Consider the following 23829-nt stretch of genomic DNA (forward strand, 5'->3'; position numbering starts at 1 on the left):
GACACACCATTAGTGCTGCGCTCATCAAACTTACGGCCTTGCCTTGCACTAATTAATGAACTTCATTATCTGGGTGTAAAGAAAGAGCACAGTGCACTGAGATGTTCTTTTAATAGAGAACTGACGAGTTAGGGAGTTTATTTTCTTAAATGAGGACCACATGCGTGGACCTACCACACCCACCTTTCAGTTCCTGGTATATTTCAATGTCTCCCTCCAGAGTTGCATGATTTAGAGCTGAAGTAAAACATTTTCAAATCCCTGGCCAAGAAAAAAGGCAGCCATGCCCTTATTACCATGACCCAGGGCTCCTCCTTTTAGTGTATTTTGGGATTCACATCTAGCAGAGCATGGTGACCTTTACCCCACAACTAAACGCAGCTCATGAGAGCTTTGTTCTCCAGAAATCAGAAGATCTGAGTCACTGGTCATCATCTCTTCAGCATGTGGTGGGCAAGGCATTTACTGGGTCACTGCGGATTGTCTTATAAGGCTCACAACAGACTTTTATGATGGAAATTTTATTTCATAGCACAGGCGCACACACACACAGGTGGTTTCAAGTGTTGTGTTACATTTCATGGCATTGTTTATGTATTAAGACCTTGCAACTGAAGAAATTACTTCATTCATTGCGATCAGTATACCTTTTATGAATAAACTTAAGAAAACACACCCGATTATTCAAGAACAGGCAAAATCATGTGGCTGTGATCATGAATGGTGTACAAGACCAAAACAACACTGTAAAGTGCTGTGAAAGTGCCTCACACTGTACTGTCAGTCATTGTCAAACATAAAAAACATTCATGGTTTATGTTCTCCATTATTGAAGATGGCACAGCTAATGTACGGTGCACCTTTTGTATTAGCATGACTGATCATGGTTGTTAATTTCCATTGAGGTGAAAACGTTCAAATAATTATGACAAATGTAGTGGTTATGTAAATGTTGTTAACAATACAGCTGCATATATTTATACAAGAACATAGAAATTTAACAAGATGCATGGAAATTAGCAAAAAAGTTGTATGATATTGTCAAATGAATTTATGTAAATATAAAAAAAATCTTGAGCTTAGAAACACGTGTACATTGTTTTGTTTCTGGAGTTCATACTATATTCATCACATCCCTCAAAACAACATCAATGGTAAAGAGACAGGAAGCATCATGAGGCCGGAATAATAATCAAAGCAGATTCATGATCAAAGTGCTTGGTGATAGGATGGAGTAGATGGGCAATAATAGCTGATAGTTTAGTTCCACAAACATTTCTCACTACTCTGAAGGCAGAAATAATCTCAACGGTTGAGTTAAATGTTGGGGGTTGGGTCAAATCACACTACCTGGTTAAAAATATTTGAAGTGCATTTAAAAAAGAAGAGTGTCTAAGATTAAAAAGCCTTGTGATGGTTTTTAAATCTAGCCATGCTATGCAATGCTAGCAGGTTAGCGAGTTAGGTCATCTTAACTTAAAACTTAGGAGTTCAAACAAAGTTATTACAACAATAGCTGAATACTGAAGGTAAATACAAACTTCTTAAGCTGCATTAAATGTAACTATACGCTGGTTTCAAGAAAAGTCATGACTGAAGAAATACAAAACAGTGTTCAGGTAGGGCACTGCAGTTGTGCTTGCATTAACTGATGCTGCATGCATCTGCTGCATGCATCCGCTGTTTCATCAAACCTTCACCATCACCGGTTCATTCATCGGCCACTTGGCTACCAGCTGGCTAGGAGCGTCATGCAGATGTGCAGTTCAGCCATTATAATATGACCCTTGTCCTTATTAAGGCTCAGACACACCTGAAAGTGGCACAATTCATCTGCACATGGACATGAAATTGGCAGTCTAGAGGCTTGGTGACACATGCCTCATTTCCACTGCATGATGCGGCATGTCTTGACTCTATTTTGGGAGCCATCGTCTATTGTCTGACGACAATTTAGCCTGTGGGTGCAATGACCAATGTTTTGGGGTTTTCGGCGTAATCAGTGGGTATCCGGATAATGGATTTCCGGTCCGTGACTTCCTCTTTCGTGTGCAATTTCAGACACAAAAACGACCATTCAGCCAATCTATAAACAGATATCTTCATATGAATGCAGATAAACAAAGAAAGCCAAATAAGCTAATAAGACACTACACTGTCATCAGACAATAGCAGATGGGCTCATTTCAGCCGATGTATTCCACCAGTTTTGATCTTCATATGGACCTTTTACCTGCGTGCAACGAAAGCCCTCTAAACGTGACTGGTCAATACTATTTGGACTGCAAACAGACCTCAAATGGAAGCTTACGATTCCAAAATCGTGTCCCTTTCCTCCAGATTCTGCATTCATATGCAGATATTTCTTTATAGAGAGGCTCAACTTGACTCACTTGGAATTCTTACTCTTTGGTTTTCTATGCAAAGGTTGGGTACAGTACCTGGTACCTGGTACTTTCTTTGGTATCACCTTGGTCAAGGTTCCAAACGAGCTGAACCAGTACTAAATGGTGGAGTGAAAACATTGCAGACCACTGATGGGTCAGAGGAACTCCTCACTAGAATTGTCACTTGCTTGCCATTGAGCAACCAGAGTTGTCTCATCGTCTGTGCTCCTTTAAGCCCAGCCTGAAACAAAGTTTGTCTCCTTCCTGTGAGACAAAAACAGCCACATATTGAGAATCAAAAACAAAATCCCTTCCTCCTTTGTTCCTGTCTTTATGTCGCATATGCCATGACATCATGGCAGTTTCATGTGACGTCACTGTGATCAGAACAGCTAAGAATCCCGCCTACAATGAGGGGGCACCATCTGCAGTGGAAAATGAAAATGAGAAATGTAGCTGGTGCCAAAAGTGAGTCAAGTCCAGTGGAGCCAAGCTGTACCATGCAGTGGAAATGAGACTACAGTGAGTACTTGCAGGACTGTGTAGCAGTCAAGCTGCAGTATCATGCTAACAATAGGCTAAGGTTGCTAACAGGACAATACATTCACACAGTTTATTCAAGAGATGTACTGAGTCTTGCCTCACAACTGTCTAAAAACCATGCCTATGTTGGGGAGCAGTATATACTCGGGCAGATGAGAGTTAATAAAAATGTATTGTGAAACAGAGATAATAGTTTGTTACTGTACACAGCACACATTTTGCGTTAAGGTTATTAAGATTTAGCATTCATGTATCTGTTTATTTTAGGGGGATTAGTTGTCCAAGCAGAGTCCTCATTGCTGCTCTGATTCTTTAAGCAAACCATTTGCCACACATGGTCAACTCCTTGACATACTGTAAGTGTCTCTGACTGAACTCTCCGCTTTTCTACAGGATGATATGGCCTCACTGACTTGATAATTTTACTCCTATTATATGTGTCTTAGTAGTAATTTCTAAGGATACAATTTCAGTTTCTGTTTAGGGGGTATATTCTGAAATATTAGTGTCTGTTTTATTACAACACGCACATGCCCAAATGAACGTTTACAGAGTTATTGGTTGCTGTAATGGTTTCTCCTGTCTATAGTGGTGGTGGAGTGACTCCACTCTAAAAAGATTGGATAGAAAATCCACATCCAAAGTCTTTGTTGCGTCAGGAGGGGGTCATTTCACATCAGCATGGACAGGAGAAATGATTACAGCAACCAAGACCTCTTTAACTTACATTTAACCATATATGTCTAATAATGAGATAATGAGAAGATAGTAAAGCTCATGTTTTAGAAAGTATCTGCTTAATTGACATGACCCCATCTCATTCAGCCACTGCTCATGCCTCCACCCAAATTTGGGTTTTCAGGTCTCAGAAACTACCAAAATGACATCTAGTGATGAGTCAGAAATGCAAGCTTCAAGGTGTGGTCCCAGACACCAACGTGACCAATGTAGGTGATGTCACAAAGGCTATCTCTAATTTAAACGGACCATATATAGCCATCTATCTGTCTGCTAGTTAGCCAGCCTGCTGACATTTCATAAATGAACATAAAAAGACATCTCTGTGGTTTCCTAAGCTCTGCCCAATGAGCTTTAACTCAACCTGTGAGGTTATTTCCACTGTCCACGGTCCACTCTATTGACATATTGTACAGTCACATCCCAATACACTTTTGAGGCATGTATGTTCGGTACACTGTGAGGTCAGGTGTTTGAATAGCATGCATTGGTAGTGGAAGGCTGGTGTAGGTTCATCCTTTGTCTTGTTGAGTCCAATATGGCTGCGTCTAGGTTGTCAAATACTGAGCATCTTCTTTCTATTTAGGTGCCGTACTGGCAGGCCTACTGTGAACTGTGCTCACTGGTCGACAAAGTTAACTCGGTATGTGAGCTGATGGCCATTGTCCCAGGCATACAAAACTTTCTCCTTGGGGTTGTAGTCAATCTGGGTGGTGAAGGAATACTCATTGGTGAAGGGCAGGCGCGGGATGGCTTCAGTGTTGGTGTGGGTGTCGTAAGCATAGTTCACCTCACCTTCCTTTTGGTTGTACACGTTGACGGCATACAAGACACCACAGATGATGAAACAGTTCCCGTACGAGTTCCGCTTTAGACCTGTCCTCCAGGTTGTTTCCTTTTTCAATGACAAGTCTCCGGGATCCAATTTACTGATGATGATCACCTCTTGCTGGTTGTAGTCGTAGTCCATGGAAGGGTAGATCACCCACAGGCCGCTTTCATCCACAGCAAAGTCAATGTCCGAGTGGCCCCTCCATTTCCAGGGAGTGGTGTCCTCATAAACCACATCGTGCAGCAGTGTCCAGGCCGCCACATACCGCATCCTGAGGTCATACTTGATGATGTTCTTGGTAAAGGCTCTGTTGTAGTAGAAGGCTCCGTTATAAACCACGTGGCCTGTACCTATCCAGTTGTAAGGCAGTTTGAAAAGGTTGCTCCACCGGCCTACAATAAAGAAGAATATTACATTAGTGTAACTGTTATGAAGCATGGATGAACACTCAATTCTCATTTTCTAATGAACATATTCAGCTGCACAAAACAGACCACTGTTTCATCTCAGATGCAACTGCCTCCATTAAGGCCCGTAACTTCCCATGTGGAGGTGTCTACAATGAGCAGTGGCTCCATCATCAAGCCAGATTCTTTTAGGTCAGTCCTTCTCATCAAACCTCAACTACAGGCAGGCTCCCTCCTCATGGATTTTCTGGCTCCTGTAACTGCCAGGACTGCACTGAGCCCTAAACACAATCTATGACTCTAACATCCCCTCACAAACATATTTGGCAGATGTCACGCGACGCCACTTAACAAAGTGTGGGGCAATTCACAGGTCTGGAACCAGGCTATGGTGTGATTTACTTGAGACTTAACAATCTAAAGCCTTGATTTGAGCAAACACACTCAAAGCTTGTGTTTTGACCAGATAACAACCCATAACGTAATAAGTATGACAGCCACAGCTAAGCCTTGCATAGCTAAACATAATATTTGAATATTCAATAATCAGATCCATGCGTTGCTATTTGCTTATTGTTCCTTGAGACTTGCACTTGCACCATAAAAAAAAGCTCTGCTTGACAGTCCTGAGGGGCCAACTTCTGGTAAATTGTAATAAAAAAAATGTATAACATTTAAAAAAAATAATGTGTTTGGTCAACAGCTGGCCATGCAATAAGCAGGATAATATACAGCAATCTGGTCATCATTGCAAAATAAAGTAAACCCCCTCAGGATGCTCAAGACCCCTCTGCTGTGCTATTGTGCTTATTTATACATTATCCGTTACTTATTATGAGCTGAATACATTCAGCAGTGTGTATGCTTAGCTGATATTATGCCCTTCATAGAGCCAATGACAATGTTTTTTCAGCGCCAGACTGTGTACACTCTGGCTTCATGTGACAGTGACACAGTTTGTTTAGTACTTCACTCCTGAACAAACATGTTGTGTAGTGTAGGTGTCATTTTCTAATCACATCCTATCTGCTATCCTAACCTTCCAACCTCAGGAAGTCTGATTTAGATAATGATAATAAATGGAAAGCCCAGTGAAGGACAAAAACAACGTTCAGTAGAACACCCCCCACCATCCCCATCCCTAAGGCCAGCCCACACTCTTAATCCCTCTCCGCTGTGCCAGTTCAAAGGAGAGGCTGGAGCACATGTCAGGGAACAGCAGGCATCACCGCTACTCCAAATATCTAGTCATCTGCACACAGCTGTGAGCTCACTGCACTGTAGGACACCTCACATGTAAGTGCATTTAGAAAGCCCATTGTCCAAACATATCTAGATCAACAAGCCAAGCCCTATGAGGGGAGATCATCTTAACTCTCTTAGAGGGTGTAATCCAATTCCTCAGTTGATTTGGATGTGAAAGGAGTTGATTTTCCCACCCACTGGAGCCATGAAACGACCAAGACCTGCATTCCACAGATCTCATCAGTCTCACAGAGCTCACTGGACAATCAACATGAATCAACATCAAAAATGTCGTAGGACACAGCTATACATTAAAACAGGGTGATACTGGAGTTGGGCCAAAATGCTGGGACAATAATGGTGTTTTGAGCTTGATTATGAAAAAGATAGATAGAAGTGAAAATGTGTCAGTTTGTTTACACTGAAATGAAACAAGCTAACCCATCCCAAACCATAAATCATAGTCTAAAAATACCTACCTTTAAATGTTCAAAATGTTGGATTAGTAGCTCTCAAAAAATATTGACATTGGTGTTTGAAAACTGATACTGCTTAATCTATCATTAAGACCTTTCATATATTAATTTTTTTGCATTAAATCTTGGTTAAAAGTAAGCCTCAAATTTAGGAAAGACCATTATACTCAGGCTATGTTTGATTGGACAGCAAATGTCACATTGCATAGTTGTGGCCTAAAGGTTGTGTTCTCAGCAGGTTAGATGGGGCTACATGGGGGATTGCACTTTATAGTACTGTACTGTACTGTAATACAGTGTTTGAGTTTGTACAGTTTTATGACTACACAACTTTCTGAGCAAGAAAAAATACAGCCAGTCAGAAGCTGCAATTTTATTTTAGTTGTCCCACTAGGTCTCTGTAAAGGTTCAAGCCCACAGGAGTCAGGATAGAGACTGTATGGACTGATGGATATCTGTTAAAGGAGGGAAAAGTGTTTTTTAAAGTATAGTTAAGGGTGGAGGAGTTTTGGCTGTTAAGCTATGGCTATCAATAAGGCTATTATGGCTATTAATAAGTCAATCATTATCCTAACCTAGTAATTTTCTTGGCCTTCTGACCAAGGAAATATACCTGTTATTTTTTTCATTCTCAACAGGCCCTGATATACACCCAATAGGACAGACACAAAAACATTTGTTTAGTATTGTGTGGGTGCCATCAAAAGGTGAAATCCTACACTGAAGTAGAATTAAAACCTAAGCCTTAGATAGAACTCATCCATCAACCACAGATACTGCTAGAGTCTGGGGTAATGGTGGGTGGATGGGAAATTGTAAAAAGACCCAGCTGAAGCACACCTTGCTTGAAGTTGTCCAGGTTGCGGAACTCTACCAAGTTGTTGCCGTAGTAATAGTTGGTGACGTAGATCTTGGAGTCTTTAGCCAGGGGATCCTTCATCCAGGCTCCCTCGTTGCGTCCATAACTGTGCTGCTTCTCTGGCTGCTCGATGGATGCTACAGTCCCTTCACAGTTGAGGATCTTCCCTGGAAGAAACAAGCAGGACATTCGACATGTATGCCTGGCAGAGAATGACTTGCATGAAGACGGGCTTAGATTGATTTCCCACTCACACATTTCTCATCCAGATGAAACTGCATATTTTCCTGCTGCTGAACTGGCCTCTGTCACTGCAGCCACTGCATGCAACAGAATACTGAGCCTTTTCACTCAGTGGTTTTAGCACGTACCTGCTCTGTGGAGACTGGGCCGGCTGTTGTTGTTGGAGTTGTCCAGCACCAGCACAATGGTTGGAGCTGGCCTTTCAGAAGCGGGTGCACCTTGTGTGGTGATAGTAGTTGGTGTAGTAGTGCTGGTTGTTGTGGTGCCAGTAGTCGTGGCGGTGGTAGTAGTTGTTGTGGTCGGAGCTGCGGTGGTGGCAATGGGTTCAGCCACGGTGGCCTCAATTGTTTCCAGGACCATTTCAGCTCCTCCGTCCTCTGACTGGTTTTCTGTGATGTGATGGACCGTGTACGTTTTGGCAGAATGGTCTGGGAGGAATGGGAATAAGTGCTCAGTCAGGCCAACACATGGAGAGGAAATCTAAGATTCTCAAAGCTAGATTTTATTCAAAATACTGCAGGTAACCACACAAGGTGAGACAGTCCTGAGGCTGAGTGGTGACAGAGAAGAATATGACTGGACCAGCTGCTTCTTGTTCTTGTTGGTGATGGTTATGTTAGGGCAGTGTTATCAAGTAGTATGTCCACTGCCACTAAATGGTCTTTCACCTGCTTTACCCTACAGTACATACAGAATATGGCTCCTTGACAGTGGGAAATATAGTATTTTGTGTTTAAGAAATTCACACCAAAGAAGGAATATTAGCCATACAGCACACCACCAACGTCCTGTCTCTTCTCTGAACTCTGTTCTCCTCTTTCCTTCCAAACCCTGCTCTGCTGTCTATTAGCCTCAAATGGTTTCTAGTATACTGAGGTAGCATTTTGCTTTTAGCAAAAATGGGAGCATCATAAAGTTATTACAGATGCAGAAAATGATTAAATCAAATCTATGGCCTATGTTAAGATCTCAGGATGTTTGAAATGAAGTGCTTGTCCAGTTGTGCTAGTGACAGTGTTAATTTCATCAGTGAAAGCCATGCTGAAAAAATATTAATAACATTTTTTCATGATTAAAATGACACTATAATAAATAAAAATCAGAAAGCTGAGAAAATGACAAATATGACAAAATGTATTACAATTTTTATCAATTATATACAATGATAATGTGAAATAGGCACAAATTAAATTGTTACAGACTCAAAATTAGTAAATGACAACAAAACATCTGCAGGAAACTACGTAAACAGGCAGGCAGCACTCCAACATTTAGGTCCAACAGTTTCACATTCGTGCCTGTCTCTTTTTAGTTACTTCTACTACTCTTCTATTTTTTTAAACGTTTGTATTTCTATCACTTTTCATGTGCACAGTCGAGTGCAAAGCATCAATGCCCTTGGCTAAAGACTGTCTGAGTGTGCAACGTTATCTCTATATGTTTTTTGCATGTCACATGTTTGGTGACAGCTTTCTGGCCTGTCTCTGAGTGTGGCCACAGATAAACAGCTCTGCCTCTGGACTGGACATGATTGGACAGCACATTGGATTCTCCTATCATCTTTTGGAGAATCTTTTTTTTCTTAACTCAAAAATCCTATTGCTCAAACTCTAGCTTTTTGCTTTCTAGTTTAAGGCTTCAACAATGTTTGAGCACTGGTGGTCTGTTGTATTGAATATAGCACTGATTTCCAAACCAAACAAAACCATTGTATTTCTGGCAGAGTGCTGCTAAAGACTATGTGGAGAGTACATGAGGGAGGACATCAGATAATTGTTAATGGAAGTGACATGCATCTGTGTTCAGTAATGCAGATGGTTAATGATTTTATTATGCAGGCTGGTAAAATGAGTGGAGGCAGGCGAAGCAAGTGTTTAACATTTAACTTTCCACAACTTTCTTCAAAATATAGCAAGTCAGTTAACAAAGCTGCTCAGAGGCAAACGCTAGAGAACTGTGGTCACACTGGGCATCTCCCTGTAAGATGTGTGTCACTGCAGCTAAATCTGAAGAGAGGAGGGGTATCAAGGGGTATCAACCTTCCCTTGATGAATAAAGGTTCCTGCATCCTGCTCTTTGCCAGAGATTATGGAAATGCAGCTGACTGGTTTCAGGAATTTGACAAGAGTGGCTGGGCTCGCTGAAGCTCACATACGTGGCAGAACACATGGTCTGACAGCATTATGTGCGTGTGCCCTGTGCAAACGCAGCATACCTATTCACTCATCTAGACTTAAAGAGGATTGGAAGGAGTCAGGAAATGTTTTCTCTGCATTGGTGAGGGTCTCCACACTGTTGTGAGGAGTGAACCTGAAGCATGTCATGGACATGGCAGCACTCCATTGACACAGCATTCCATGAGCTCCGTGTATTTTGTCAATAAAAGATTTGGATTTCCTGCTTGCTGAAGATGCAACAGCAGTCCAGTCCTGCACATACTAAACCAGCTTTGCTAAAACAATGCCGGAATAAATGTGTTGTATTTGTATTGAGGGGATCTTGTGAGTCACACAACGATAGATTGTTTTATTGCCTTTACACTTGAGTGCAGAGTTTTGGCAGAGCCTTATCTCACATTTATGCAAAACATCATTCTCAGGAAAGCTTTATATTGTCCTCTACTAGAAATTAAATCCAGCTAATAAAGATCTTGACTCTTGCTCTATGGCTGGCGGATCCTGATCCAGCAAAGTGCCATGTGGGGTAAGATTAGATGGCTGGAGAACCTAATTTGGATCATTTTCAACACCCACAGTGGATCACGCACAGATGATCGCACACAGATGGGAGTGCAAGCTCAGCTAAAGTGCAAGCACAATGTTTGCTTTAGCTCAGAGAGGGTGGCTTTCTATGAACACACCATTACGCTGGGAGAGTATACAGAGTGCCCCGGCCGAGCTGAAAACTCTCACCTCCTCTGTGCTCATCCTCGTCGGTCTTGGCAGCCTTGTAGTATGTGATGCCCCTAACCACTCCAGGCTGATGGCCAACCACCTTGGCTTTGGCAGTAGGGTCAGGCTTGACCGGCTTCCCAGGTTTAATGACCTCTTTCTTGGGCTTTACGGCCTTTTCTTTGGGTGGTTTGGGTGGGGGTTTGGCTCCAGGGGTCTTTTTGTTGGGTATTTTTACAGCCTCCTTGGTTTTCTCATCATTAGTGTCCTGTAAACATGGGCATTCAGATTATGTCAGGACACTAGGAAATATTGGCTTGTGGGTTTACATTGACTATCCTTATGAAAAAGTGTGTTTAGCTTGTGTACCTTCTAAGTATGTGCAAATCTTTAAAAAGTGACATCCTCAACACATCCTCATACACTTGTGCTATGCTACCTGACATCCTCCTTTGCTCCCGTCACAAATACTAAGGCCACTAGAGGTTGCTGCCTAGCAATAAACACAAATATGGGTCATAATAACCTACTTGTAAAGATGAACAATATGTCAATTTTTCTGCTGAGGATGGGCTGGATATCCCAATTGATAATGTCTCACAGTGTGTTGGCATAAAACACACATTCTCATACAAATCTTAAATTACCGGTAGTCTAAATGTTCCATTATGATATCCATTAGTCGTGTTTAAAAGACAATATTCTACAAACTCAATTCCACAAAAGTTGGGATTAGCAAATTTGCACATAATGTATAACAAAATATCTGGCTCTTCAGCAGTTAGTTGCTCTGCTATGTTCACCAGCTAGAAGCTAACTTTGTGTGACTGATCTCTGCAGTGTACGGTGGATTTTTAGAGCTTTCTTTTCTCTGAGAACAGTTTTGGTTTGACTGAAACAATCTGTAGGCCATAAAACCAAATGAATGACACTAAAGCGCTCCATAGAGTCCGGTGACAATTCTTTGTAAATTTATAACAACAAGTGATGCCTTTCACAAACACGTGGTCTTGAGAAGTCTGAGATCATAGAAATGCTAAGACTGGACTTGATAGCACTGTTAGTAATCTACTGCAAATCTTACAACTACTATTACTTCTAGTACAGATACTGGTAGCATTCCTACTAGAAGTACCATAAAACTAATGATTAATTGTTCGAATGCTGGCATGTACATACCGCACCACACAGAGGTTCTTCTCACCTGTGCTTTGCTCTCAGAGGAGTCTTTCTGTAGCAGCTGCAGGCTGAGGCTGGAGATCTCCTTCTTGATGCTCATCATAATGTTGGAGTAATTCTCATATCTCTTAAACTGGTTGGTGAGGCTCATCATGCTGTCCCGAACAAATTCATTCTCTCGTGTGAGGTTTGTCTTGATTGTCTGCAAGATAGCAACATTATCGTCACAGCTATCGTTATCCATTAAATGACATAAGCTACTATACATAAACCACCTTTCATGTCATACATGTCTCCTACCAACCCTTTGATTACACTGATATCACAAAGTACATGAGTTTGGTTGTTTGCCTACCTCTTCTAGGGTGTTCATCTGAGACACCACCTTGTTGATATAGGAGTGGACTTTCATTAGATCCATGCTGTAGAGAGTTCCCTCGAGGAGGTCCACCATAGATTGGAGCTGGTCATTCATGCCATAAAAGAAGAAGAACTAGTATTATTCACCATCTCCTGAACCCAAACCTGACAGCTTTACGTGCCTCTGTTTAACTGCAGTAATAGCTTAAGTGCCCTCCCAAACATTTGCTGTGATTAACATTATTGACATCCATACCCAATGTGCAGCCAAGTGCTCTCAGTCTAGGGTTCATTCAGAGTCCATCTTATTTAATTTAGACCTTTCCTTTTAACTGTAATCATTTCCTTCAGAGATGCGTTGGGTTAATCAATAATTGAAAGAGCAGTCAGATCAAACATCTGGACTGCCTTTTGTTTCATATGGTACATGACGAGCTTGTCCTGCCCATGAGAAATGAAAGAGTGCTTTAGGTATGTGCAGAGGTGTGGCACAAACAATGTTAAATGACATACAGCTGTATGTAGTCAGGTCACAGAGGGATGAAGACTGACCTTTTATGCTTTTAAACTGGTGGGACTTCTCATGTCATTGATTACTTTGCTTTTAGTTCTATTTCACAAACGCTCTGAATGATACAAGTGTGCAGACTCCAGTGGGATTCATTTCATTTTCTTGTTCTTTTTTGGTCCAGAGCAAGTGAATTATGCTGTTAATTCTGTATACAGTTAAATTTCATCATTCCTCACCTTAAGTAATTCAGGGGCCTGTTTCTTCAGCTTCTCCATCTTCCACTCATTCTCACAAGGGTTGAGGGAGGATGGTGGAGCTGTGCACGAGCACTTGCAGTCAGATCCGGAGCTGACCGTCTCCACCGTGTAGAAATCTTCCACACGTACGCTGCCGCTCCGCAGCCTCAGGCAGGCATCCTTGCTCAGAGGGCGCATGATGCATTTGCAGCGGCAGTCTGAACCCTCTGACGTCATCCGAACAGGCTCTGTCTCTCCAAAGATCTGGAAGACAGAATGTGTATTCTCCCATTTTCAAATCCAAAGATTTTTTGCTGTTTTGTTGTCACTCTAATCTCATTTTCACACTCCTTTAAGTGTCTCTTAAATGCATGAAGTAGAAATATCTCAGTACTGTGGTACTGTTGTGAATAAGCAGCTGAGCCACGATTTAACACATCAGACTTGGATATCAATGACATGGATTGCACTGTATATTTATCCAAAGCCACTACCAAGTGTGGCAGTTTCTGAAAGCGTGTGCTGTACTGTGCTGTTCCTTCTTGCACTTGTGAGTTCTTCCACTCATCTATTCCATTAGTCTAACCCCTCCTGGACTTTCATGAATAATAAATCCATTTTTATGGTAGGGAAACAAAAACAAGGGAAGGAAAGTCATTCCGAACAATAACCACATGCTTCCCCTCTTTTGAATGTCAGCCGGTGTGACTCAGAGGAAAGCCTCAGAGACAGCATAACTCTTAAGACTTGTGCATCCAGCTGGCCTTTGGCTGCCATGTGTGATGACAGAGCTTTGGCAGCCCACGGGCTGGCCATGGCTTACTTAATAAACAGGAAGCAATACACGGCAGCCAGAGCAGCTGCACTCTCTTCATATGTGAGACATGTACAAGATGGCATGCAGTGGAGACGCTGTTAGCTGATCTGAATAAAGGTGTGCTCACACTGAAAACAAAGCTGATTTTGATACAATGTGGAACATGGAGAGAAAAGGGAGGCACATATCAGACAGAAGTGGAGACAGGCACAATTTGCAAGCACACATGGTCTAGCTGTAGCATGCTATGTTGCTAGCTAGCTGTTTGGGGGAACTAAACACAGACTGCAAAAAAACAAAAAACAAAACACAAAGTAGAAATTTGCTTGGTCCTCAGTCTAAACACACTTGGTTCCTACCCATACCATACTGATAGTGAATAGCTATCGATAAGAAGACCTGCACTGATGCTGAGATATGTGTGAATACTGTAAACCAGGCATGTCAAACTCATTCCATAAAGGGCCGTGTGGCTGCAGGTTTTTGTTCTAACCAAGGAGGAGCACACCAGGCCAACCAATCAACATCAAGGGATCACTTAGTTGTCAGCTGAAGACTGAGATCAGCTGATTAATTGATTCCAGCCTGATGTGCTCCTCCTTGGTTGAAACAAAAACCTGCAGCCACACGGCCCTTATGGAATGAGTTTGACATGCCTGCTGTAAACTGTAGCACTGTAGTGAGAGCTGACGCCGTCAGTCATTGCCCATAGCTTGTGTCATTTCCTTCTCCCAAAAACAGCAAGACCCAAGGACTGCCAAAAAGATCAGTCAGTCATTTGGTCTGTTGGTTGATCCATCTGTCCTTCTCTCAAACACAATGACAAGCCATCTCAAAATACTGTATAATACAGTGGCTAGATGTCAGTGAAATTTGCTGTGAACATTACAGTGAACTGTACTGAGAATATTCTATTAAAAAAGGATAAACCATTTCTATTTCCAGACATACCATTAACTTTCCATTTGGCACCCTATTGACCAAATGTTAACTTTACATGTGATATCTCATAAACCAAAGGGCAGATTGCCACTAAGCTTTGGTCACCACATTAAGAGTACTCCACCAATTTACCATTGCACTCCTATAACAATGTCAAACTCAGGTTAGACAGTTTAAAAAAAAAACAGAACGTGAACAGATGAAGCAGAACCAGGGGTGCCTGCATTACCCACAATGCACCAATGTGACCACCAACAGTTGGGTCAGAGAGCTGGGTGCGTTATACTAGTAGCAGCTAATGTAGCCTCGAGCCACTAGCCTCGAGCAGAGATGAGGAACGGACGACAGAGGTGTGGTAAGCAGGCTTCTTGTTAACTCCACAGACTCTGGTTATCAATGCATGCTCTGAATGACATATTCCTATTCATGCAGCTTTTCACAGTGCTAGTTTAGTCTCCCCCTGGCTGTCACCCATGTGTTCAGTTCATGAGATGCACCTTACTTCTGGCTGACTTGGTTCCATCATTTGGAGTATGTTGGAGGGGGTTTGGACTGTCATCCCTCTCTCGTGAGATTTAGGGACTGTTATAAACTGCAGGATGGGCGCACATGTGGTATCACTTTTATCAGGAAGAGAGTTCAGCAACACAAAGATTCTTCATTAATGAGCTGCCGTCCTGTCCTCATGTGACTGAAGCTGGGCGGTAGTATTCTCAGAATACCAAGAACACATTTGTAGAAACTTAGCTCAAAGATTTACTCCGCTACCAGCTCAGATGGAAATACAGTAAATTCACCCTATAAACCAATCTCTTTGCAATTCAAAATGGTGACCATTCCAGCTGTGTAAGGACAAAGAGGATTACAGTTTATTTTAGATAGAAAGTCTTCTTGGTTGTGTTACGACAGCATATGGCAAAATAAATAAATAATCCCTAGTTATGGTGTCTCAGTTGTGAATATTTGCTGCTTTTCTCTTTTATATCATTGCATACTAAACATATTTGGATTTTTGGACTGCTGGCCAACAAAACAAGACACTTGAAAATGTCACATTCGAAAATGGGACAGACATCTGTCACAAGACAATAATCAGTAGATTATCAGCATGCATAATGAAAAGAATTGTCACCAGATCATTGGATTACTGTATCATTCATGGAGAAAGTCCTATCACAAAGTCTTTACAATAGAACAGCAGCTGATGTCAATGTTGGCCAACTGGGCTACATGTTGATTTGTACACTCTGACTACAATAAAGGGACGCTGCACTTCACAGTCTTTGAAGCAGGTGTATAATTTCTTCTACAGCTCTGGAGGAGCTTTGTTAAGCCTTTAACAATAACTCTATGATATTATCAGGGTATCCCTGGGAAATAAATATAGGGTATCGCGTTTTTTGTGCTAGACCCATACTGAGACTAAAAGTCAGGATATCTCGGTCTCTGCTACATCAGTTTTGACCATCCTGTTTTAAACTTTTCTCTAAAGAGTCACCCAAATTCATAGATGTCCAACAGTGCAGTAATTAGCAGGCATAACCTGTCCAGAGAGAGTGAGGTCGGTAGTTAGAATTCTGTCATTCGATTTGGTCATGTTGCCGTTATATTACTTCGTGCTTTCCATAGCAACAATTTAAACAATTTAGGAAACCTTTTAGTATTGCAGGAGCAGGCTGAAGGTAAGGGGGGTGGGGGGCTGGGGGGCTGGTTTGTGGTAGAGATGGGGGGCTCATTAGTGAAGGAATGCAGGCTGAGTGATGGGGGAAGATGTGTGTGTGTGTTTGTGTGTGTGTGTGTGTGTGTGTGTTGGGGGGGTTGCTTTTCCCTCCATTACTGCAGACATACTGGGAGGGGGTCTGATATGGGGCAGGACTCCTGTGTGCAGAGCCGGGCCAATCCTGACCCATGTCAAGCGAAAAGGCAGCAGGTTGACAAATCCTACAGCCACATGAAAACAGAGTGGATTAGCAGATTAAACTTCTTTAGCAGAGGCTATGCCCACGGGCCTGCTGGGCTGCATTGTTTAACCCCAGCCAAACACTGACTGCTGCATAGCAACATCAGCTTAAGTTGGAATTAAATTGGAGAAGTCAGAGAAATTCCAGCCAGATTTACTTTGGTACTTCATGTTTAGTCTAGTCAACAAGGACTAAACCATTATCTAGCAGAATTTACTGCAGGGGAAAGATCTGGCAGCTGCTTATCATGAAAAATCGCCATCATTCTGCCAATCAGAGCAGCTGCCTTCTCCTCCTGTCAAATCATATGTGCTGGTATGCCTAACTGACCATCCAGCATCTCATGCCAAGCTGACCTACCAGCATGAGAACAGGCAACACAATTAAGAGTGCTAATAATTAAAAGTACAGAGTATTTAACGCATGCTTTGAGCTTTGAGTCTTTGGCTTTGACCTTTCAAGTGCAGTCAAGTTTCAGGTCAAAAAGGAACACAGCTCAAACATGAACTCATGTCTGCACAATGGGAGGAAAAGAGCCTGCACGCAGCAGAGAGCTCTATTAGATCAACCGCTGCAGCCTTTAGCAGCTAACACACCCTGACAGTGATGAAGTGAAACCCCAATTGTGCTCAGGATTGCTAAAAACACAAGATGTGTTACACAATAGCCGCTGCATTCGTTAGCCTCAGAGTTACAGTCGGTGTTTCAGTAGCACTGGCCTGTTGTATCTGCAGCCTTGTTCATATAAACAAGGATATCCTCTCCTTTTAGTGCTTTGCCAGCTGGCAATCACTGGGACAACTGTGTGGTGAAAAAGGCAAGCAGAGCTGATATCTTATGGCAAAGCTCAAATGTTCAGCTGCATGCTCCAACCTTCAAACGCAAACTACTGTGGTTCCTGTTATGACCTGCCGCTAATTCAACCCCCCACTCTTTGCTTTTTGAATTATTTTCCCACAAATGCACAATGAATACCAGTTCTAATCAGTTTCAGATTAGAAGCTTGTGATTTTAAAGAATGGACTATCGCTTTGAAATCCACATCGCCTCATGTCAAGGGTACTCAAGACCAAAACTGGGGTCCACATTCCAGTCCAAAGAGTCTGCCTGATTTCTAATCTAATTATCTTAGGTGCTTATGATAAAGTCTTACTGTGCCACTGTAAAGATTAACTTGGAACAAAGGGAGGATTCTAATAAAGCCGTCTGTGTGGAGATGAAACATGAGGCTCAGACTATAAACAAAAACGCTGGCATTAGCACAGGGATGTTAATTAGCAGAACACAAACTGTATCAAGTACTCGCTGGTTTCGGGGGTATACATCTACATTCCTGCTGCTGATTTGCATCCAGACACTGTGATGACTGAAACAAGGACTAAATGAATCCGTGCAGTTTCTTCTTCTGCCACAGTAACTTTCTAAAAACAACTCTAGGAAGCCTTTGAACAGTCTTCTTAAACACTTCCACACTTGATTTACCTCCAAACAATGAAATCATCAATCTGAGCACTGGGTGAAAACACTCTGAAAATACACAGATGCAAATCAAGCTGACAATGTGGCTCCCTAATACAGTCCACACACTAAAACAATCCATTCATCAGCACAAAGAGACACTTACTAATTACTAGTGTGTGTATGGTGAGTGGAATGACAGATGTTGCCATTGGCTTGTCCCCAGATGACTGTGACGGCAGAGCTGCAGAGTGTATCACTGCTCAGTGAAAGATACTGTCCTCTATTTACTGAGCAAACAAACAGAAAACACGCTCAACATCAAAACCTTTCAGCCAAAAAGTCCACCCGCTGGTGATTGGTGTTACCTGTTTTGTATTACAATGCTACACTGGATTTTTGTTAGAGCTGCACGCTGTCTTACAATGTAAGCATGCTAAGAAATAACCACATAAGCTGCTGTCACTGCAGCTGCAGCAGGTTATCTGATCTACGCCACAGACTGTGTGATATACATCCACACCACAAGCAATATATTTAACATTTTTGAGCCTGTTAGTAAGATAGTCAACCACCTCTCTACAGGATGTGTGTAGAGGAGCAGGTGGGCTCTCTGGCTGCTGTCAGCAGCAACATAGATATTCAAAGTTTTGACAGATTACGTCCAGAAACAATGTTTTTAAATTATCTTCTCACATTCTACAATATCTGCGTATGGCAAATACAGTGTGCTTTAGGTTCATGACAAATAAACTATGGCAAGTCAGATAGTTAAAGGAACAGTTCGAAATGTTTGGGAATGGGAAATCTGCTTATTTGCTTTTTTCACACAGTTCAAGTCAAAGATAATTGTTATTTTAAAATTCATACTTGTCTGTTAAATATAAACTGTGATGGAAAAAGTGTTCAGATCTTTTACCTCAGCAATGTAACAATACCACAGCCTAAAAACACTCTGAGCACTTGTACTTGAGTAAATGCACTTAGTTACATCCATTCATGAATAGAAATCTACCAACAATAACAGGTTAGCTTAGCTTTAGCACAAAGATTGAAAACAGGGGGAAACAAAACTGGCTCTGTCACGAGGTAACCCACCTTCCAGCACCTCTGATGCTCACAAATCAACACTTTACATCCTGTTTATTTAAGAGTCCAGCACATCACCCCCTGTAAAACCACAAGGTCACATGTGTACACTTCTTTGTATTGTGTTGTATGAATGCTGTTTTCCACATTCCCAGTGTTTGGCCGTTGCTGGTAGCTTCATATTTAATGTACGAGAGCGCTATCAGTCTTCTTATTTAACTTAAGGAAAGAATGTGAATAAGCGTATTTCCCAAATGTCAAACTATGCCCTAATGTTTAGGGAAAGACTGTAGTTAAAAAAAAAAAAAAAGATAGAAAGTTAATTGCAGGTCTATGATGGGATGCAAATTCCAGTCAGTCATCTCCTGCCAGTCTGACCTCCACATCCTTACTTTGCGTGCTGCTGCATACAGGACACACTCCTTCCTGCACTGACACTGAACGCAGAGAGAAAATGAGTGCAGTTTCTAGGAAAACTAAGCTGGGACCTCTAACATGACACCAGCCATACCTGCTGTTTGACAAGACTGCAAAGCCTCTACACTAGCTCCTACCAACACCATAGCACACAATACAGCCTAATAAGAAAGACTGTGCTATTTGAAAAATGCAGTATGGCTCTGTTGTTTTTTGTCAGACAAATATGTGAAAGAGAGCTCTAAGTCTCCTCTCCTGCTTCTACTGCTTTTGAGGACCGTAGAGGACTGGTTTTGTGACGTCTCTTTAAATGAATGACCTTAGGTGTGTCATAATGTACTTATCCAAGTCTGTAAGCAGAGTACAGCGTGACACACAGGTCCAGGTCTGTAAAGATTAGGGAGATGCTTCCTGCCTTTCATGGGACGTTACATAGACCATACACAAATTAGGACATATACTACAGACACAGAAAAGGCTAAATTTGAAATGAACTGTATCATAAATCTTGTTCTCAGGTATTAAGGGATCTGCATAGAGGGAGAAAGGGGTAGAACTATGTGAAAACATTAGAAGTCTGTGAAAAAGAAAGGCCAAACATGCTTTCAAATGAAGAATTTGGCAACATGTGGAGTGTAAATGAGCCTGTGATAAAAACAAGGCTGTGTGATAAGATTTTTGGTGACAGTGGACCTGTAAGTCCATCCACTTCTCTTTTACTTCTAGCTCAAATTGGCTATGAACCGCTGTAATATACTGAAAAGAAAGTCAGCTTTTTGAACTGTTATACAGCACACTTTGTGTGATTTTGGCATCTATACAGGTTGATTTAACGGTGAAACTTTAAATTAGCTAATGCAATGTTCAAGGATCACCATCAAAATCATGTGTGAGGGAGCTAGTAGTCATCCTCACTATCTAAAACATAATACCAGGTGGCCATTTTGAAACAAAGCCAAGCAACGCCAGACCTATGTAAAACCCTGGTCATGCACCTGGGTCAGATGGCGAATGCTGACCCATTCACACTGACACCAAAAGCAGTTTTCTCCAGGTCATTGCCTCAGCATGAACGAGGTATTCGTCTCTCTCATTTACAAAAGCTTGCAGCTTTGTTTTAACCCCAAACACAGAGACTTGACTCTCTGCACACTGATAATGTTGACTCCCCATCAAAGCCCATGTGACATCCCCAATTAAATGATGTTGGCATAACATGGCATGACACAATGTCATTTCACAGCATTGTGGCAATCCCCTGAGACCACAAGGCACCTCACAGCACCTGTAAGTGAATACATAGTGTCTCAATAAGCCCCGTCTCTGCTGCTGTGGACTGTTTCACTGAGGCAGACTGAGCATCGTCTGCTGTCTCCTTCTAGCCCCCAGCTGACCTTACAGTGATTTGTTTACAACCAAAACATGAAGCAGGTGCATGCGATGGATCCCACGCCCCCCTCTGGTGCCCTCCATGTCTCTCATTAATGCCAGTGCCACCAGTCTGGCTACAGAGACTATGACTGGGCATCTCCAGTAGCAACAAGACTGAAACAAAGATTTCACGAACTAATTTGTTCAATTTATGAGGGGGAGGAGCAGGTTATACTTTCTTATTAATGGGTTGACAGTACGTAGGTGATGAGGACCGCGAGGGATGCATTCAATGAAAGTGACTGGATGGACTCATCATTGGCACATTAAACCCCTCGGCCACCAGGTCCTCCCCATCTTGTGCACAATTTTCAGGGATAAACGAAAGCTTGAAGATGAAAGTGAGTTTGAACTTGAGATAAAAACAAAACACTAATCATTTGGGGAAACTGGTAAATTACCTACTTAACATGAGTAAAAAAGAAACGTGTGACTGGTCAATTCAGTCCTGATCACTCAGAATCTGTGAGGATTCTTCACAGCATTACAACACTGTTCAACACTAATCATAATTTACTTAACGTTACGTTCACTCCAGAGAGTTTTCAGAAAATGACTTTATGAAATGTTTCACCTTCATTGGTGGTTTAGAAAACCACCAATGAAGACAATATTCTACTGCTACAGTGCTGTTTCTACTACAGCCACTACTATCTCTGCTTCTATATGTTACTACTGTAACCACTACTGTTACTACTAGCGGTCAAACCACCAGTTACTATTGCTTCTACTACTACTGCTAAGATGACTGCTATTCATTTGACCACAACTACTATCACCACTGATTCTACATTTACTTTTCAGTGGTATTATCACTAATGCCACAACTATGTGTCTTCATGCACAATTACTATTACTACCACGACTGCCACAACTGTGCTTTCACCAGATTTAAACTGTATGGCCAAAAGCATGGAGACAGCCAAACATTCCAGCCATGTGACGATTAAACATGGATATTAATGTGATGCTGTGACAGCCTCCATTCTTCAGGGTTCAGTCTGTGTACCAGGTGTTTTGAACTGGCTGCAGGGATTTGGGATTTTAACCTTTCTTAGATCAGAACAGCTTTTAGGGGGAGAGAGAAGCAGACACGTGGCAAAGGGCTGCAGGTTGGGATTGAACTCATGCAGCTGCAGCGGCTCAGCCTCAGTACATGGGGCGCACCCTCTACCAGGTGAACACCAGGGCACCACAGCTGCGTGGTTTTGTTCCCATTCAGACAGAGAAGCACTAGATAGGGCCAATCCTGATGTCAGGTGATAAGGTCTGGCTCTCAGTTGATGTTCCAGATCCTCCTACAGGTGTGGGATGGGGTTCAGATCAGGGCTCTGTACAGACAAGTCAGGTTCTTCCACAGCAAACTGGGAAAACCATGTCTTTATGGAGCTCGCTTTGTGCATGGGCCATTGCCATATTGAAATAGGAGAAAGGGACCGACACAAACTGTTGACACTAAGCTGGAAACATACTATTGTCTAAAATATCACTGTATGCTGTAACATTACGATTGCATTCACAGGACCTAAGAGGCCTTGACCAAAACAGGCACAGGGGCGTCCACATGCTTTCACCACTACTAACACGACTACATGCTGCTTCTACCACTATTGTAATTAATAGAACTACAAGCACTACCATGACTACTACTGCTTCTGTGAATGCTACTACCACTTTTTATCAGTGCTACAAGTATGGGGCACTGACCCACATCGCTGCTGGTCTGGCCTCTGATTGCATCCAGAGCAGACAATGTTGACCGCCACACACCATACTTGGCCATAAATATGCGACAGAGCCCCTGGTGTCCATATATAATGTGTACTGTACATGTGTTTTATCTTCTGGCGGGGGGTGTGTGCATGTGCGTGCGTGTGTGTGAGTATGTGTAGAGCTGGATTAGGCTGAGGGAGAGTGAGGGGTTACTGGAGTCCAGCAGCTGTGCAAACAAGGGCAGCCAGATATTACTGTTACCCCACTGAGTGCCATCTCTCCCACACTCTGCTGGCATCAGGCCTGCACACACTAGAGCTATCATTACATACACCTATTGTTACTCATGTCACACACAAGCCCTCATTGGGAGGATTACCTGCAATCATAAAAGATGACACATAACCTGAACCATCTGCTGTCTTAAGACAGGAAATTTAAAGGTCTGGCTTGGGGAAAATGTTGGGTATTGGTCAAGTCACTAATTTGTCTGAAGCAGAGGCACCGTGAATATGAAGCAGGTTAAAGGTGAAGCGCTGCAGGATAAGTGGAGGTTGGAATACTGTTATAACAGGATGTGCTGTGATCAAATATTGACCATGACTGGGTCTGAACAACCCTTGCTTGCATGCGCTGTAATACAAAGCAACGTGCAAGAGATCCTGGAAAATCAAATGAATCAAACTTGTGTGAACCACGCCAGTTTAGTGTCTTTTCTTACCTTGCTCTGTGAAGACACATCCTTACACAAGACCAGCAGACAGGCGAACAAATTCGTGTATCTCCACATTTTCTCTGGCGTCAAGTGTCTGGGCGTGAAGTTGAGGAATCCAAAGCGACAGTCACTATATTCAGTCCAGAAGGTAAAGTAGTGCGCCTATTTGAATTCCATTTCCTCTTCACACAGGGAGGATCGCGCAGTGTGTCCCTCTGTCTGTATGGATGGATGTTAGTGTGCGTGCTGTTTTGTGCGCCCTGGCTGCACCGCGCGCTCAGCCCTCAGCCCGGCGCACAGTGCGCATCATCTGTCACCCACTGCCCTCCACCTATGGGAGGGGTTTCCACACGACAACAGGCCGTGAGTGTGTATTTAG

The 23829-nt window shown here is 42.4% G+C and overlaps 1 protein-coding gene across 1 annotated transcript; it reads right to left on the reverse strand.

Moving 5' to 3' along the window:
* Positions 1-1108: 1108 nt before the first annotated feature.
* olfml2a (olfactomedin-like 2A) lies at positions 1109-23718 on the reverse strand. Its single transcript, XM_041937970.1, has 8 exons — positions 23457-23718; positions 12908-13171; positions 12156-12263; positions 11826-12002; positions 10643-10889; positions 7859-8158; positions 7469-7654; positions 1109-4892 (listed from the first exon to the last, which is right to left on the reverse strand). Exons 1-8 carry the CDS (start codon positions 23523-23525, stop codon positions 4288-4290), a joined length of 1956 nt encoding a protein of 651 aa, XP_041793904.1. The 5' UTR covers positions 23526-23718; the 3' UTR covers positions 1109-4287.
* Between the last annotated feature and the right edge of the window lie 111 nt (positions 23719-23829).

Source organism: Chelmon rostratus, chromosome 5 (genome assembly GCF_017976325.1).
Source record: "Chelmon rostratus isolate fCheRos1 chromosome 5, fCheRos1.pri, whole genome shotgun sequence".
Classification (NCBI taxonomy): Eukaryota; Metazoa; Chordata; class Actinopteri; order Chaetodontiformes; family Chaetodontidae; genus Chelmon; species Chelmon rostratus.